The 19,046-nt window shown below is 46.7% G+C and overlaps 1 protein-coding gene and 1 long non-coding RNA gene across 5 annotated transcripts in view; one reads left to right on the top strand and one right to left on the bottom strand.

Moving 5' to 3' along the window:
• Window positions 1-15,631, bottom strand: part of TSPAN2 (tetraspanin 2) — a 43,803-nt gene extending 28,172 nt beyond the window's left edge. Inside the window, exon 1 of one of the 2 annotated variants that reach the window (XM_023641373.2) lies at window positions 14,830-15,631. In XM_023641373.2, coding sequence (XP_023497141.1) covers window positions 14,830-14,898 — 69 coding nt within the window. In that variant the 5' untranslated portion in view covers window positions 14,899-15,631. The remainder of the gene's footprint in view (window positions 1-14,829) is intronic. The other variant, XM_070267183.1, reaches the window with a different exon arrangement.
• On the top strand, window positions 1,281-18,006 carry LOC106783218 (uncharacterized). 3 transcript variants are annotated; one of them, XR_001380871.3, is made up of 7 exons: window positions 1,281-1,550; window positions 1,978-2,175; window positions 3,733-3,921; window positions 4,710-4,871; window positions 4,952-5,187; window positions 11,985-14,859; window positions 17,770-18,006. It is a non-coding gene; the product is annotated as an uncharacterized lncRNA (long non-coding RNA). The 3 variants fall into 3 exon arrangements; XR_011438750.1 differs by lacking the exons at window positions 11,985-14,859; window positions 17,770-18,006 and adding an exon at window positions 5,701-6,129 and having other exon boundaries at window positions 1,414-1,550; window positions 3,644-3,921; XR_001380873.3 differs by lacking the exons at window positions 11,985-14,859; window positions 17,770-18,006 and adding an exon at window positions 5,701-8,298 and having other exon boundaries at window positions 1,415-1,550.
• The last annotated feature ends 1,040 nt before the right edge of the window (window positions 18,007-19,046 follow it).

The raw sequence follows: 19,046 nt of genomic DNA, 5'->3' as shown, positions 1-19,046 counted from the left end.
TACAGGTGGCTTTTTTATTTTCACTATATTGTCTAAGTTTTCTGTATTAAGCATGTATTACTCTTATAAGTTTAAAAACATTGTATAAGCATTATATGGTAGTTCATCAGTTCAATCCAAGAAAATGGGGGAGAGTTTTCTTGGGCCGTGCTTTAGTTTGGGAGGAAACCAGCTTTGAGGTCATTGCTGTTTCTGGGGCAGGAAAGAGAGTGATGCCCTTGGGAAAACACCAGCCTAGGAGTGCCGGGGGGCCGCCTGGAGCAGATGTGCCCAGCGAAGCCTCACAGGCTGCTCTGCCCAGCCCGCCTCCGCGGCGACTTGATGGAAAGACAGTTTCCAAATACAAAGCAAAATCTATTGACAGAGGCATCAGGCCAAGGCCTGCAGCCACTGAGCAGCCACCAGGCAGACTGTGGAGGAGGTGACTGGTCCCAGGGACACCCTACCATGTGGCCACATTTTGGCATCTCTGTCCACAAACTCTAATTTATAGCTGTCTGGGATCATCTTCCCAGACGGAATACATTTGTCCACTTCTGGAACACATGTGTTTGATGCATAATGGAAAATTAAAAGAGAGGTTGCAATTTAAAGCCATGGGGCAAGGAGAAAAAATCTGCATTTGCTCATCCACGCCCCCCAACCCAAGCCACACGGGTTTCCTCCTAGGTCAAGGAAACTGTGGCTCAGCCGAACGTCATCGCGTGCGGAGGGAATCCTCCCAGCATGCAGCTGCTGGCTGTGTCAGGAACACCGTGGGCGAGGAGCCGGTGAGCCCCGAGGTTACTGATGACGAGAGTGATCATGGCTGTGGAAAGCGGCATCGACAGAGACCATGTAGCTCTTTGGTCCTTTCAAATTCACCATTCTAGTAAGGCTCTTGAAATACTCTGGACTTTGGTTGATCTACCACACACCAGAACTCGCTTGAAAAAATTCACACCAATTCCAGTCCAGTCAGGAACAAAGTGAGCAAGTCTAGTGACATTAAACCCTGTTATCCTGTGCGTCCTATACCTGGGAAGAGGTGTCTCACTGAGTGAGCCGAGGGGAGGCTTCAGGCCCCTCCAACCCGAATTTGTAACCCTTCTAGACCAAACCCCCTCCTCTTTTTAATCTGAGCCACTCTGTTGCATTTAGACGTAACACTGCACTTCTGCCAACGGTAGACCAAATAAGGATCAAGAGCTCTCCCTTTTCGTCCCTTTCCTTCTCTTGCCCCCGCCATCATCCCCTTTCCCTTTTTCTCTGTCTGTCAGGGAATCAACTGGGATCCCGGAGGTGCAGTGCTAAGCACTAGGGAAACAACGACAAGGAAGACAGGACTCACAGTCTAACACGCAAGATAACTCGTAAACTAATAAATGCAATACGTGCAGGAAGTGTGCTCAGGGGAAGAGCATCACATCGCCCAGAGATCAAAGTGCCACAGCCGGTGTACAGCGGAAGACACTCCATTTAGATTTACATCTTTGAAGAATGAGTTAGAAGTCACGGAGCACGGAGGGTCTGGAGGGAGGAGTGAATGCCAGGCAGAGGGAACAGCGCAGGTAAGGGCTTTGCTTTCCTACCTGGAACACTGTATTGGGGAGAGAGAGCCGGCTATCGGAGGTCAGAGTCTGGGGCTTAAAAGGCGAGTTGGGGCAGACCGTGGCTCGTTGCTTCCACTGAGTTTGCTACTATTTTGAAAAGCCCGTGGGAGGCCCTTGAGGAGAGGCCAGATGCGAGCTACTCATTTTGATGAGAAAAGTCAGGAGCATGAGGGCTGCCCGACCCCAGAAACAGGGAGGAGCCAAAGACAAAGACCTGAGTGGCTGAAGGCCAGAGTCGGAATGCCAGGGAGTGGATGCAGTGAGGACCACAAAGGATCCACTCTACTGACTGAAGAACTTGGCTGAGGGCTGCCCTGCTTCCAGGATAGTACGAATCCCCATGCCTTTGGAATAAGTATCACTAGAAATACTGTTGCTTTTCCAGGAATGGACTTTTTCAGACAACAGCATGAGTTGGGCTTTGATGTTAATCATTTAATAAACATTTATTGAGCGCCTATTGTGAGCCAGGAGCCAAGGACTCATACATAAGGAAGATCCAGTTCCTTCTCCAGAGGATCTCAGCGGCTCACGGAGAAGCTGATCCCCACTGGGCAGTCCAGGAGGGACATTAACCCTGCAGGTAAGAATTCAATTCCAGAACCAGCCCACGAGAAGATGCCGGATATCATCATTCTTTGTGATGATTTTTTTTTTCTGAGTACCAGTTTTGTGTTAGGCACCCAGAGAATGTGAAAAAACAGGATTTTGAGGGCAGAAGTGTGTCCATTATTTAAAAAGAGGAAAGAATTAAAATAGAAAAAAAAAAGATAGCAGTGAAAGGCACAGACGACTTATAAGTTCGCGTCATTAAATAGGGGCTCACCAGATACAATTATATTATGCACTTTCACAGGCAAATTATACCAACAGCCAACCATATTCCAGAGAGTTGGTAGGATACAAAGTTGCAAATTGTAAGCATATGTCTTTAGAAAAGACAGTTTGTGTTGGAAAACTGAAGTAACAGAAGAGAGGACTATGGATGTGATAAGAAAGCATTTAAAGCAAAGTGCATGGACAAAAAGTTTCCTTTAAGTAAAGGCTATCTGCCAAAAACAAGTTATTTAGCATAGCATGAGGCAGAACTTGTTACTGAATTTCAATTTTATTTTACTGTATTTATTTATACTTTCCTGGGATTGCTGGTGCAATGTTCTATCTTGAGGACATATTTTTTCACTTAAAAAAAAAAAGATTTCATGCATCACAAACATGTTTCTTGGGAAGGCACTAAGTTGGAGGGAGGGCAGTGCTGAGATGCAAAGCTCACTCTCCAGACCTGGGTCCTCCAGTTGCACAGCTCCGCCGCCCCCAGGGGAGGCAAGCCAACCCTGATCACAAAGAGCAAATATATGCTACTCTGCTATCTGATGACTAAACCCAGCAGAAAGCCCCCTTACTGGGTAAAAAGCATCACTCGGGGGAGCTCTCAGGTAGCACATGTGCTTTTACCTAGATGGGAGACACAATTAATTGTCCTCAGATGCCTAGCCACACAGTTTCAATTCCTTCGCCCACCTGGGGGCCTCTGCTCTTGCTACTTCCTTAGCTAAGAAAGCTCTCCCCCCGCAACCCTCCCCCCAACTCACACCCACTCACAGCTGTCAGCTCTGATGTCACTTCTCTGGGAAGCCTACCGTGGCCTCAGTATGTACCTTCCTTCATGTCTCGTGTAACTATTTCTGTTTAAACATTTCTGTAATATTTTTAAAAATTAAGGCCTCAACTGTGTGAGGGCAGGAACAGGGTCTATGTTGCTGTGTCCCAAGCACCTGCCCTCTGCCTTGCAGAGCAGGTTCCCAAAAGACATCTGTCTAATGAGCAAATGGAAGGCCTTCACGAAGGTGCACTTTAGGCCCGTGCTATGGACCGAATTGTGTCCTCTCCACCCAATTCATATGTTGAACCTTAACCTCCAATGTATTTGGAGGTGGGGCCTTTGGGAAGTGATTAGGTTTAGAGGAGGTCATGAGAATGAGGCCCTCACGATGGGATTCCCTTAAAAGAGACACCAGAGAGTTCCTCTCTCTCTCTCTCTGCCATGTGAGGACACAGTGAGAAGGCAGCTGTCTGCAAGCCATGAAGAGAGCTCTCACCAGGAACCAAACTGGCCGACACCTTGATCTTGACTTTCCAGGCTCCAGAACTGTGAGAAATAAACTCCTGTTGTGTAAGCCACCCATTTTTTTTTATGGCAACCTGACCTAAGACAGACTGACAGGACCAACTTTGAACAACTTCCCTCACAGCCCTCCAAGGGAATACTTCGAGAAGTTCTACAAATCTTCTTCAACTTCTGATGGGGTGACGTCCCAGTAAATCCATCGTAAGTTGAAAATACAGTAAGTCGAAGATGCATTTAATACACCTAATCGACCGAACACCATAGCTTAGCCTGGCCTACTTTAAACATGCTCAGAACACTTAGACTAGCCTATAGTTGGGCAAAATCATCTAACACAAAGCCTATTTTACAATAAAGTGTTGACTATCTCATGTAATTTATTGAACACTGCACTAAAAGTGAAAACAGAATGGTTGTCTGGGTACAGCATGGTCGTAAGTTTATCGGTTGTTCACCCTCGTGATCATGTGGCTGAGAGGAAGCTGCGCTCGCTGCCACTGCCCAGCATCACGAGAGAGCATGGCACTGCATATCATTAGCCCTGGACAGGATCAAAATCCCAAATTCGAAGTATGGTTTCCACTGAATGCTTATGGCTTTCGCATCATCGTAAAGTCAAAAAATTGTAAGGTGAACCATCACAAGTCCAGGACTGTCTGTATTTTCAAATTCATCTGCACTGTGATGAATATACCGGGAAACACTGTGCAGACACCTCAGGAGGCACAATGTGAGCACACTGTTGAAAGATTCAGCAAAACACTTTCCCACAGAAAAACAAAACAAGAGTATGTAGTATCAGTTCTGTTTTCCTAAGCCTGCAGGGATGTGTGCTGTGCATCGTGCACAGACACAAAGAACAAACTTATACAAGCCCTTTACAGGCAGCATATGAATATGAACATTTAATACTATTATAGCAACACACACACACACACACACACTATACTCAAATGAACTAAATCAATTCTGTGTTCTCACTTCCCCAGGGTGAACACCATGTGTACAAACAGCCCAGCTCATTTGCAGTTCTCTTCTTTGGGATGAAGTCACACGAAGTTGGAAATAACACTTCAACCCTAGAGTTTTCATTAAAAGCTTTTAAGCTAATACTTGCTCTTGGTGGCAATTCCCATCCTAGATGGAATCAGGTAACGAGCACTCACAATTCTTGATCTGATCGCAAACCGTATTATCATGCCATAAGGGTAATGGAGTTCCATCCTTTTAGCAGGCAAAAGTCAAAGCACATTTGCTTTGGAAGATGATACTCATTTTCTCAAAGAGAAAAGCTAGCGCCCAAGATTTTCATCCTATTATGCCGTGAAAGCAAGGCAAGGATTCAGATGGCACTTTCTCAAAATCAAGGATTTTGTCAGAAGAAATAGAAGAGCCAAATGCCATATGACATCCATGCGAAGCTACCTCCGAGGAACCCTGCTGCCCTTGCCTCAACATCAGGACCAGGTGAGGTGGAATTGGGAGGCAGGAGCACGGCAGCATCTGATGGATGGCTGTTAGTTTGGAAATCCACTGGTTAGATGCCATTGTTTCTGACTTCTCCTATTATTTTCCTCATAATGATTTCATAAGAACAAGCTCATGGTAAGAAATTTCTGAAAGACTTCCTTCGGGTAAGGATACATTTTAAAATCAATCAATGCTTAATTCTCTGCACTGATGGAAGGGTTCTGCAATCCATGACAGAATCAGGAGTGTTCTCTTCATCTCTGGAAAGAACACTGGGCTATATTTTTGCGCCAAATGCACCTTCCTCTGTTTGTTTAGGTTGTTGTAAAGTTAACTTGTGTGGGTCAACTGACATTGTTGGGAGGCAGCAGAGAAGTGCTGGGGGAGACAAGCTCAGGGGACGGAAACTGACCCGGGATGAAAAGCTTGCTGTGATGGTAAAGCAGATATAACACAGAGGGTGGAAAGTAGGTTGTATTTATTCAGTGGTTATACATATTTTCTCTAAAGAAATACAGGCAAAAGGAGGAGGAGAGGAGAGATCAGCAGGAATTAGGAGAAGGACGATGGCTGTACAGTTTTCTTTAGACAGCAAAACAAATGTCCTGGACTACTGGCTGATGATTCCAGCAAGCAGACGGCTTCACCAAGCAAAGGCCAAATACATCCAGGCCTAAAACCCAATCCACCAAGTCACTGACGTGAATTAAACCCAATGTCTGCCTTACCTCGCCTCAAGGACATTTCCAGGAGGACAATAATGGTCTTTTCTATGTTCTCTGGACTTCCTCCTCGCAGCCTCCAGCTGGCTCTTACTCTAGGCTCACCCTCTGAATAAACACTTACCTCGAGGGCTACAATGACTCCTGTGACATCTTGTCTACATCAAGCTTTATATAAGCAAAGACAGGACAATAAACAATATTTATTTTACAGCCTAATATTTCTCAAGGTAGTTTGAGAGAACCACTCTTGAGCAGATAAACAGGATTCTTAAATATCAATCAATAATAATGATCTTCACCCAGTTTTAGTTGTTACAGAGAGACCATGGGAGGAAAAAATGTTTCAGGTGGAACTCAGGTTAGACTAGAACCAGCCCAAATGCTTTATTTATTTAAAAGTTAGCTTGGGTGGAATCCAGTAGAAATCATGAAAGTCTAGCTTGGTGTTCTAGAGAGATTTTTCTCGATAGCAGTTTGACCAGAAGTCGTTTGTGGTCATGAAGGCAGGCAGCACTGGGCCATTTACCGGGGATGGACAGGGATGCACACACAGGGAGACCAACAGGGCTTTCTGGATGAGTGGCAGCAGATTCCAAGGCACCTGGTCCTGCTCACTGGGGGCTTTGCGGTCCATGGCCAAGTCCCTTGACCCAGTTTATAAGCTGACTCTCTCTCAATCACCATTATGATGGGGAGGGCAGGGCTTGGCACACACTTTGGGATATTTGCCAACTGTTCTTGTAGAAAATTTTACCTCTTCTGAGTATTCAGACTCAGACAATGAATAATGATGTCCTTAGACAGGATAATAACAGAAACATCCATGTGTATAGCACTGCGGTGTCACAGAGTCATAGCAGATAAAAACAGAGGGTTCTGGGCATCCTGGATTTGAATCAGGCTCTGCTCCTCACTAGTCTGTGATCTTGGGCAAGTCACTTGAGCTCGCTAATCCTCAGTTTCCTCAGCTGCAAAGTGCAGGTAAAAACAGTGCCTCCCTAAGAGATTAAATGAGTTCCCATTACACACTTCGAACAGGGAGTGCCCTGCCCGGCACTTAGTGTTAATATTGTGGTAGACTTGCTAACGTTACATTCAAACTGAAAACTGAATCCTACTCAAGATAGGAAACACCACTCCCATGGTACCAATAACTCGTCCTCTGCTGCCTTCCTCTACTAATTTTTATTTAGCACTACTTTCCTTCCCTGACAGCCGGAATTCCCTGGAGTTTTCTAAACCTTCTATACTAGATACGTCAGTGCCCTTTTCCAGAAACTATGTTCCTCCCTCTCTTTAGTTTCAGTTTTTATAAGACCCAATAAGAGAAAAACAGGAAAAGATGATTTACGAGAGAAAGAATAGCTATATTCAGGCAAGGCTATCCAACAGAACTTTCTCCAATGATGTTAATGTAAAATGTTCTGGCCAGTGCTGTAGCCACTAGCCACCTAAGGCTGTTGAGCACTTGAAATGTGGCTAGTGCAAGTTAGGAGCTGAGCATTAGATTTCTTTTCATATTAATTAATTTAAATCTGAATAGCCACATGAGATTAGCAGCGTAGCCACCGTACTGGAGAGTGCAGGTCTAGAATTCACATGCTCATCATAGCTTCAACCCCCTCTCCCTGTCCATCTGCAGCCTTGGATTCCGAGGCCACACACAGAAACCCAGATCCGCCACGGGCTAGCCCTGAGTCCCCGGGCAAGTTTCTTAAACTCTGCACCTCTGTTTCCTCATGTTAAAAGAGCTGTTATTTCAGAGGGTCATGGTGAGGATTAAAGGAGTTAATATACAAAAGGTACTTAGGAAAGCAGCTGGCACACAGCTTATATTTATATAATGTTCATTACCCTTCAAGATTTTCCTACTGAAATTAGGTTCAAAAACTGTCTCTTAATACATAGCCTTTCTCAATTCCCGTCTTGCTTCCTCCGCCTTAAACTGATCAGTAGTGCTCTTAGCCTCTCTCCGACTTCTCCCTTATGCCGGCCTGATTTACCTGTCTTTTTGTACCTGCATTTCTGGAATGCATCAAGACTAAATCCAACACTGGATGTAATCTCCCTGGTCACAGATGTCACATTTTCCAAGCCAGTAATGTTTCTTATACTTTATACTCCACATGCCCTAATACCTTAATATACGGAAAGGAACATTTAATTAAAATTAGTTTCAAATCAGAAGACCTGGGTGTGAATCCTGGCTCTGCTCCTCCCTAAATCCTTGATCTCAGACATACTACCTACTGTGCCTGACTTTCAGCTCCCGCATCTGTAAAATGGGAATGATTACGTTATTTCATGGGATTGTTGTGATTCATGATCAAATGGGATAATGCATGTGAGAGTATTTTGTAAACTAAACCATTATATGAATATTAATTAGCATTATTATTTTTGTTCCCAATTAAATCCAAAGAGGATGAAAAAAGCAAGCCAAGGTAACCCTTACTCATCTGTAAGATGTGTTCCCAGCCCATCTGGTGTTCTCATTTTACCGGCCTCTTTCTCAATTCCTTCTCCTTAATTCCTTAGCAACCATGACGTGACCGGTCTCGGTGGTCAGTATAGCATCACTTGCTTTCGGAGAACAGCCCTGTTGTGAGATTAACTGTGAATAATAAAGTAGGGGATGGAGGTTATGTTCTCTTGTCACACATGACTGGAGACCCAAAGACACTGCATGAATGCTCTAGAATAACACAGTGAAACACAATGGACAATGAACAGGTGGCTGCCTGGTAATACTATAAACCATCAAATCTTAATGTAAAAAAAAAGGTCTTAAGACAATAATGGTAAAGTGGTCACTGGAATGAAGAGAACTGCCGCAAGGAAGCCAGGGGAGCAGGCCAAGAGGAAGGGCACTCTCTGCTCCATTCAGAAACCAGAGCCACCGGGGGTCTTCGACCTCTTCAGGCCTCATCAAAACCAGTGGTTCCCTAGACCAGCAACATCAGTGTCACCAGGGGCTTGTTACAACTGCAGACCCACTGAATCAGAGGATATATCTGAGCAAGATTCTGGGTGATTTGTACGCACATTAGAGTCGGAGAGGCACTGATCCCCAAAGGCCTCCCACTGCACCCACAGGCCTCCCTGTGGAAGCTCAGCAGCCGGGCAGGTAACAAACAGATGGCTCCTGCACTGGGGTCAGTGCACACAGCCCTGTTAACTGGAGCCATCCTGTGATGCTGAACCTCTTCCAGGTGCTGAGGACGGAAGGAGGCCACCAGCAGGACACTGTCCCCGCCTGCAAGGAGCAAAGACACCAGAGAGGAAGCAAACCACAATCAAAGGCCAAATGGAGCACTTAGTAAAGGCGCGAGTGCCTCAAGGCCAAGGACTGTGTCTTACTGGTTTTGAAAGCCCAGCGTGTGGCAGGGGGCCGGGACGTAGCAGGTGGTCAGCACATGTTTGCTGAGTGACTGACTGCAGAGGAGGGAACCTCCCCTTTGACTCCTTGTCCTTCATAAGCTACGAGACTCCTGCTGCTGTGCTTGGTTGGTTGGGCCTAGGACACCTACTGCCCACTTCTCCTTACTTTTACGAACCTTTTGGATTCTGGATTCTTCTTGCACTTCTAGTGTTTAAACACGACTACTACTAATATCTTCTGTTATTGAGTATTTACCACCCACATGTACCATACTTACTACTTTACACACATGAACTCATTATCCGCACAAAGATCATAGATTGATGTTGGTACTTGATCACGTCCATTTTACAGATGAGAAAACTGAGGCTCGAAGAGGTTAAACAACTTGCCCAAGGTCCCCTAGTTGGTAAATAGTACAGCCAGGAATAAACCCAGGCAGTGCGATGCCAGTATCCACCTTCTAGGCTTTGAATCCCTGTATTTGAATTGCCACGCTGCAGACTGTCTGCAGACTGGCCCCTGTCACAGACTCCTAGTCCCTCCCAGTCCACACTGGCGGAGGCTGGCCCCTCTCGTCCACACTGCAGGAGGCTGGCCACTGCTGCTCTCTTCCCACCTTGACAGAAATCAGAAATGAAGACTATCCTACAAGAAGGCCAAGGAAATCCCTATCTGCTTTCTGGGGTGGTCTAGCTTTTGGGTGAACCTGGAGGAATACTTTCTTCAGGGATTTATTTTTTCCTGAGGAAGATTGTCACTGAGCTAAGATCTGTGCCAATCTTCCTCTATTTGATATGGAATGCCACCACAGCATGGCTTCATGAGCGATGCTAGGTCTGCTCCCGGGATCCAAACTGCAAACCTCAGGCTGCCAAAGCAGAGCCCATGAAACTAAGCACTACGCCAGGCTGGCGCCTTCAGCTCTTTTTTTTTAACCAATCTTTCTCATAGATCTGAAGTTACTGTTTGAGGTAAGTTTGGGAAAGAGAGGCAGGCAACCTTGGTCAGCTTCTGTGGAGTCAAACATCTTTCACTCCAAAGCCCAGGAGACACTGTCTTTCCTAAAAGCACTTGTCAGACATCGCCAAGTGAAACCCCAAGGCTGCATTAATCATGGCGAGAAGGAAAGGAGAACAACTTCAAACAAGCCATATATGGCATCTGACTTTCTACAATGAACAGTCCTGCTTCCTGTTGGTCGGTAGCCCTGAGCAGCTCATACAGCACAATGATAGGAAAACGCTGAGCACACGACAATAAGCCAAGGCATAAACAGCGCCCAAGGTTTTCTTTAAACCAACAGATGCGGCTTGGTGGACTGTGGTGTGTTATTTATATTGCTATGCAACGGAGGGAAAAAATAAAGGTGCTTTCAGTGAAAGGCAGGGACTCTGCCATGCTATCTGACTGTGGTGTCAGACACCACAGTCAATTCAGACGCCACAGATGCTGGGAGGGGCTTCATGTTAGACACCAACCATGATAACAGAAATTAACTTAGTGGGGTTCACGGCTAGGCTTTACTTTTGTTTCTGAATATGGTGAATACAGTCGGCGGCCCTGGGCCAGGGAGTGCTGTGCCGGCTCAGGCAGGATCCAGTGGATGTTTATAAGATCAGGAGCGCAGCCCAGGGAAACTTCAACCAAGTTGCCAGGAGGTTGCAAATCCACTTGTCAAACTGCGGATCACAAAACATACCCCACCCCCGCCTCCGTGCCAGCCTTCTGGTGAGTTCCTGACAGGAAAGGAAGTGCTGCCACAGAGAGGGACCTTATACCTTAGAAGGGCAGGCACGCCAGCATCGAAGGGTGTGTGTAAATACCACGCTTGAAGTCACAGCGACAGCCGATCCCTCCAGGAAAACGTCCCCCACCCTCTGCCCCTTCCCCACACTTCCCAGAAACCCCTCCAATCAGGAAAAACAACTTCAGAAACCAGGGCAGGGCTTTTCTGGAATCTGGTTCCCTCAGTTACAGTCAAGGTAGATATCTGGATAATTTATCCCAAACAACTGCTTTCCCCTAAATCATTAGGTACCCGTCTCAGGGCGCCCCTTTCCCTTTGGTCATGTATGTACAGACGTGGGAAGGCTGCCTGCAACTGCCGCTCTTCCAAGACCCTGGGTTCCCACCCACCAAGGAACTGGGAGAGAGGAAGGCCCCACCTTCCCCTGCTGGGCTCAATCTGTGTGAACAATCGAAAGGTAATGAGCAGGAAGAGATAGGCTCAGTCCTCCAGATAAAGTTGATAACTGATCACCTGTGCAAATCAGGAAGGCCATTTGTACCAAGTTCTCTAAACTGCAGACTCATCAATTCACTGCACGGCTATTTACCAGTGCCTCCTACATGCTGGGCACTGTTCTAGGCACTAGGGCACAGCTGTGAACAAAACAGAAAAGAATTCCTTCTCTCAGTGTTCTCAGTTCTAGTGGGGAAAATCCGCAAGTACAAACTGGGAAGATAACGTGCAGTTATCCTAAATGAAGACAAGCTGCTAGTCACTTGGCAAACATCTACACTATTCCCCAACACTGTGGGCCTCAGAAAAGAGAGCTAACTTTTACTGAATGCTTCCTATGTGCCAGTCACTGAATGATAATATTTTCTTTTTTTCACTTTTCTTTTTGGAGGAAGATTAGCCCTGAGCTAACATCTGCCACCAATCCTCCTCTTTTTTGCAGAGGAAGACTGGCCCTGAGCTAAGATCTGTGTCCATCTTCCTCTACTTTATATGTGGGACGCCTGTGACAGCATGGCTTGACAAGCAGTGCGTAGGTCTGCACCCAGGATCCGAACCGGCAAACCCCGGGCCACTGAAGCAGGACGTGTGACTTAACTGCTGTGCCACCAGGCCCAATAACATTTTCTGAGCACTTACTATGGACTAGGCTCAGAGGAAGGTGAGGTCAGATACTTCATGTATTTCCTCTTAATCCTATCAACAACTCTATTACCCCAACTGTACAGATGAGAAGACAGGCCTAGAAGTAAGGGGAACTTGCTCAAGCACACCCTCTTGGGATCTCTGCACTTAAGCCTGACCCTTTCATCAGACAGTGTCACACTCACCCTTGCTCTGTTCCTACGCTGGTGGGCAGTGTGTCACCCCCTCACCTTGTCTACCTCCATTCTACCAATCCTTTGAGGTTCAGCTTAAACATCCCCTCCTTCAGGAGAACTGTCCTGACTCCTCACTGTGGCTCTGACCCTTTCTCTGAACGCCTTAATTAGATCCTGTGTATCAAAGGTCACGCCTAAGCCCAGTGGTTAAGACATGGTAGACACTCAAACTTCGCTTTGTTCCTACTTCCCTTCCTGACTGTCTTTATGGTCAGAGGTGTGAAATTTGCCACTCGATTATACACTGTCTTATTTGTTTGTTGTTGTTCTATATGCATTGGACTTGTTTCCTCAACTAGATTAGCAGCTTAAGGAACAGTGCTTTATATTTATAAATTACATATGTTGATATATGTATAAGTTATCTTTATATCTTTCAATACTTGCTTGATAATTGTTTGAGTGGTTCTCAACTGCAGCATGCATCAGAATTACCTGGAGGGCTTGCTAAAATAGATCACTGAGTCCCTCCCCCAGAGTTTTCTGATTCAGCAGGCCCGGAAGGGGGCTGAGAACATGCATTTCTGACCCGTTCCCAGAAGGTACTGATGCTGCTGGTCCAGGAGCCACACTTTGAGAAACAGTGGTTAGAAGTTTAACGTATCACAGTGCTTAGGAGCATGTAGGCTGAGTCTGAGTCCCACCGCTGCCACTCACGGGCTGTGTGATCTTGGGCATGTTAACCTATTTGAGCTTGTTTCCTCATCTGTGAAAAATGAGGATAATAACAGTACGCACATCAGAATTGTTGTGAGGATTAAATGCAATAATGAATGCAATGTGCTTAGCACTATCCTTGACACACTGAAAGGATTCAGTAAATGCTTCTATTATCCCTGGAAAGGCTGGCACAACAGCAGGCCTAAGTACGCACTGAACCCAGCCTCAGAATTCCTTCTCAGGCTGATAGAAAACTTCTTTTGAATTTGTAAGCAGAGAGAGTGAAGGGTGTCACTGAAGCATGACATCTATAATTAACAGCTTTTGAAATTAAGCCAGACTATTAAAAAGCACAACATAAAGGGCCTTTAGAAATGCCCCCGCCTCTGCCCCCTGAGTATGCTGGCTGTAAATGCCCAGGTGGACAAAAAACAAGTGTATTTTTAAAATGCAGGGGCTGTCTTCGGGGTACCTCCTTCACATCTTCCCCTGCTGAGGGATGCTGAGGATGGTATCTTGGCCTCTGAGAGCTTGTTGTTGCTGGAGTCACTCAGGCATCTGGGCTAATGGGTTAGCAGACACAAGCAGAGCCCATCATTCAATAATTAATTAGCTGCAGTCACGGGAAGACAAACTCCCTGGAGCAGTCAGGACAACCACCACCCTCCTCAATTCTAGTTTCAAAGCACCCAGGCCCCTGCTGCTCCCTCCCAGCACCAAGAGCCTCTCCCCCCAAAGCAAGATCTCTATTTCCCCTCAGGGTCTATCTGAGCAGATACACTGGCTGACATTCTCTTGAGAAAGCCCAAGAGGGAATACACAGACAAGAGAATTTTCAGACCTTGTCTTACAGTGCTCCAGGGCGAGAGGCAGGGGATCCAGGGATCCATGGATGGTGTGGCACTAACCTCGTCCCCGTAATATAGGAGACAAGGGTCATGGCCCTTATCTCTCTGTAAACCACTAATCCCGGGAATGTGGTGCGTTCAACGCAAAGTTGAATGAGATCATTTCTGGGAGCATTAGTATGTAGCAGAGGCTGCCGGCTGGTTGTAGGGAGAAGCTGCTACCTTTGGAAGCCCCTCTCTTCCACTCCTCCCTTTCACAGAAGAGCACCACCACCTCCCCCCATCCAGTGGTACCCTCCCCTAATTCCCAGAAAAAGAACGACCCTCCGCCCCCCACCCCCAGCCCCGAAACACACACACGTACACCATTTTTACTCCTACCCGCAATTTCCTAAACAAAACCATCACAGCCAAGTGGTGTCTCCACACACTCCGGTTGGGGTACCATCCCTAGCGGCCCGGCGCAGGGGGTTCACTCCCAACGCCCTGGCCAGGCCCTGGCTCCAGCGTAAAGGCAGAGCGAGAAGGGGTGTGTGCACGGGAGGCTGGCGGGGAGCCGACCGCTCAGGAGGTGAGGAGAGGCTGCTGTCCCCGCACCTGGAGTCACCACCAGCTGCCAGATGAAGACGAAGGCAAGAGGTTCCTCAAAGGGAAGAGCCACAAGGTGTCTGCCCTCTTCTCACCATTGCTCGTTGCTCAGTCTCTCACTCTTTCCGTTCTCTCCCCTCCATCCCTCTCCTCCCTCTTTGTCTGCTGCCTTCTCACCTCCGCCTTTTGGAACACCCTGCCTTCTGGAGCCCGGCTCGGACGCCGCAGCGGTTAGCTCCCCGGGGGACTCCGGCCCCGCGCCCCGGCCCGGCCCCCTCCCCTGCCCGACCCTCTCGGCTCCGGGTCTTACCCAGAAGAGCAGGTTGAAGCCGAGCAGCAGGTACTTGATGCACCGCAGGCCCCCGCGGAAGCGCCCCATGCTGCGGCCCCGGCGGCGGGATCTCGAGTCCCCGGGCCCGCGCTCGGAGCGCCGGGAGCGGCGGGAGCCGGCGGGGAGGGGGCGGAGCGCGAGGGCTGTGGGCGGGGCCTGCGGGGGGCGGGGCGGCAGCCTGGCAGCCGGTCGAAAGAGAGCGGGTCGGGGGTACTCTGAGCGGAGAGGCTGGCGAGGGGTGGGGGCGTAGCGGGAGTGGAGACCCAGCTGCCAGAAGGAGAACGTCGCCCGCTCTCCCCCCGGGACGAGGGACCGCCTCCCTTCCTCCGGATGCAGGGCGACGCGCCCCACTCCCGGTGGTTATCCGAGCATCCGCGAGGAAGGAGCGTCCGCTGGGGACCCGAGACCCATTTAATCAGCGCCCTGTGCAGAGGCTCATTTGAGGCCTGTGGTGATGGCTGAGATTTAGGACGAGGCCCCAGTGGCTAAGGGAACCTAGGAAGGGGGCCTCGGGTAGAAGAGATAAGTAGGACCTGAGGCGGCCCTGACTCTGGCAGTACCCGTCTCGGGGCACGCGGGCCGGGGCGCCCGGTCCAGGGCTGTGGTTCCTTGGCGCCGTCCGAGCGCACAGGCGGCGGAGGCCGCTTCTAGGGGACCTTCCCTCGGCCCCTCCCGCGCTCCTCCGAGGACTCTTACCTTAATAGGCAAGACCCTGGAGAAGGCGCGGGATGCGGCTGCCCTGCGCCCTGACGGCTGCTCCCCATCCTGCTCGTCCTGGCCAGCAGATGGGGAGTCAGACTCCCCGGCTTCTGCTGGATTCGACTGATGAAGGGAGGGCTTGGAAAGGAATCCGAATCCTCGGGGGGATTAATTGTGATGTGGAGACAGGAGAAAAGGTGGCAGGTTTTGTGTTGCTTTGTTTATTAAGTTAGGCTGCTGGCGGGGAAACCAGACTCCCACTCCTATTGACTAAGTGTCTACAATATGTGGTGCCAGACAGTATGGGGGCGAAAGAAAGTGTAAAATCCAAGGAGCCTATGCATTAATTCAGCAAAACTTTAAGTGTCTATTCTAGGCCAGACATAGTAGCAAGCCCTAGGGACTCAACCATGCGGAGACAGCCAAACCTAGTAGCACCGTCTTCTGATGGTAGACACAGATCTGTAAGCAAGTAATTATCGCAAGGTGAAGAGGTTGGGTAAGATTCGGGCCAGCACGGCCTGGCCTCACTGCACTGGGCAGGAAATGCTTTGCTGAGGAGAGTGGGCCTGATCTGGTCTTGAAAAAGGAGTCTGAGCAGAGAGGAAGGGCAGTCCAGGCAGATGGAAAAGCATGTGCAAAAGCAGAGGGCTGGAGAGAACAAGGCCTCCTGGGGAACCAAGTGGAGCAGAGAGGGAGGTGGGTCAGAAAGGTGGTGGGCACAGCTTTCAGTCAGCAGACGAAAATGCACAACTGTCCTCCGGCCTCGGTTTCCTCATCTGCAACATGGAGATATGGTACCCACTTCAAAGAGTTGTGAAGATTAATGAGTTAATATTTGTACAGTGCCTGGAACAGTGCCTGGCACAGAATAAGTCCTATAAAATGGTTGGCTCTTATTGTATTGCACTCAGTCAGGTGACCAGTTTCTACCATATTGCCATCTTTGCCTACATCTGTGTCGTTGGACTTTTGTTTGAATACCTGGTGAATTTTATTTATGAAAATGAGTAGAAGACAGAAAAATGAAAGTGCTGACTCTGATAATAAGCATAAGTCTTAAACAGTGAAATAGAGACAAAGACAGAAGTCATTAGGTAGACAGAAAAAGGCAAATCTTTAGCTTCAATCAAATACTTATTGTTCTACAGCTACCATCTCTGATCTATTATAAAGGAAAAGAACTAGATTAAAGAGTAGTGTCTAGTACACAGTAGGTATTCAATAAATCTCTGAGCTGAATCAACAATGATATTATACCTTAAATATATTGTTGAACTTTATGTCTCTAAGACAAAATACATTTAGAGATCGTACATTTTATACTCTCTGGGAACAGAGCCCCTATTATAACATATAAATTTATTATTCCTTCACACGGTTTTGGCACACAGATGGTTGCCTGCCTAGCATAACAGATTTAGATTTTGAGTATAGACTTCCTCAGCTCCAGGATCGACAAAGTCGTGTCTTAGGGGAGTTGACCCTTGACAGGACTAGGGAGTCCTAAGTGATAACACATTTCCAAGAGTAGATTATTATACCAAGGTAGAGGATGACATCAAATGACGTAATAAGGAAGTTAGCCTTTAAACTAGACGTTATGCAAAGTCATAGACAGGATCGAAGCAGGGGGTAAGATGGTTAGATTTCTATTTTTAGAATGGTCAAGCTGGGGCAACATTGAGGATGGTTTGACGTTAAGTCTTGAGACTAATTAAGAGACTGTTACAGCAGTTCAGGTAAGAAATGAGAACCTGGACTAAGGTAGTGGCTGTGGGTATAGGAAGGAGGCTCAGATTTGAGAGATGTTCAGACTGTCAGATAAAAGATCAAGACAGAGTAGATATGAGGAATAGAAGGAGAAAGAGAGGAAAGGATGACTCCTGGGTTTCTTACTTGGGTAGCTGGGCAGATCATGGAACCATTAACAGAGATAGAGGGTATAGAAGATGAAGCAAGTTTGGGGGAGAATGTTACACATACTTTAGATGGGCTCCTCCATCACCCAATCCTACATCCATTTAGAGGGTAGGAAAGCAAAGTACTCGCTTCCTGATTTCCTTTGCAGCTGGGGGGCGGGCCATATGACACAGTTCTGATTAATGGGATTGTGTGGAAGTCTGCTGGGAGGCTTCTGGAAAATCTGAAATTGTCTTGATAAAATGTTCAATTGACACTGGCATTGCTCCCTTCCCTTTTTTCCTGTCTCCAACTCAGACATGATGACTAGAGCTGCAGAACATTTTGTGACTGTGAGGAAAGGCCAAAAGAATTGCAGACCTGCCAGCCAGGAGATTGTTGAACTACCGAACCAATGCCAGCGGCCACCTACCTCCAGATTTCTTGTTATGAAAGAAAAATAGCCCTTGTTTTGTTTGACTTTTATATTTTGTTACTGTAGCTGATGATATTTCTGACATGGGAAGACAATAAATTCATATTTGGATCTGTTGAGTTTTAGATCTGATGGAAAATCCAGATGGAGTGGTCCAGGAGACAGATGGAAATATGATTGGGATTCTGGAGAGAGGTTCGGGCTGTAAGTTTAGGTTAAAGATGCATCAGTAAATGGTGATAATAGAAACCAGTGGTCTTCAAACTTTTGCCCACACATCCCCTAAAAGAATTATGAAAAAATATATTCTCCCTTGCACATTTTCCCCAATATTTTATTGTGAATATTTTCAAATGTAAAGTTGAAATAATTGAGCAGTGAACACCATATCGCACCACCTAGATTCTACTATAAACCTTTTGCTTTAGTTACATTACTTATCGCTACATCTGTCCATTTGTCAATCGATCTTATTTTTTTATGCATTTCCAAATAAATTTTAGACATCAACACATTTCACCTCTAAACTCTTCAGCATGCATAACATTAACTAGAGTTCAAATATTTGTTTATAGTTTTTCTTTTTTTCTGAGATAAAATTTACCTCAATGAAATGTACACATTTTAAGCATACTGTTTAATGATTTTTGAGAAATGCTTTTGCCTTTCTAGCCCCAAACCCAATTAAGGTATACAACATTACTGTCACCCGAGAAAGTTCCTTTGTTCCCTTTCCCAGTCAATCCATGCCCCGACCTTCCTAGAGACAACCACTGTTCTGCTTTTTTTTCAGTATAGATTAATTTCGTCTCTTCTATAATGTCATATAAATGGAATTGTACAGTATTTACCCTCACACATTTTTAAGTTGACATACAAAATCCTCTATTATAAATTTGAACGTTTGCAAAATATGTCACTTCTGATGTATTTTAAATATTGACATTTTAAAAGAAAATTATCACATCACTCATTTGAATGCATCCAGTAGAAACTAAGTGCCAGTGTGATCTGCCACCCACCATTATTCATTTAAAGAAATACGTGGACAAGATCCTCTTTAACAGGGTGAGAGTTTTACATCTTTCCCTTTTCTCCGTGAGCTTGTATTTCCATTCCACTCTTCCCATGAAATGTAATCCTAAAGTAACGTATTTAT

This window comes from Equus caballus, chromosome 5 (assembly GCF_041296265.1).
Source record: "Equus caballus isolate H_3958 breed thoroughbred chromosome 5, TB-T2T, whole genome shotgun sequence".
NCBI classification, from domain to species: Eukaryota; Metazoa; Chordata; class Mammalia; order Perissodactyla; family Equidae; genus Equus; species Equus caballus.
The sequence above is the reverse complement of the archived record's forward strand: the minus strand, read 5'-3'. Positions and strand labels throughout refer to the sequence as shown.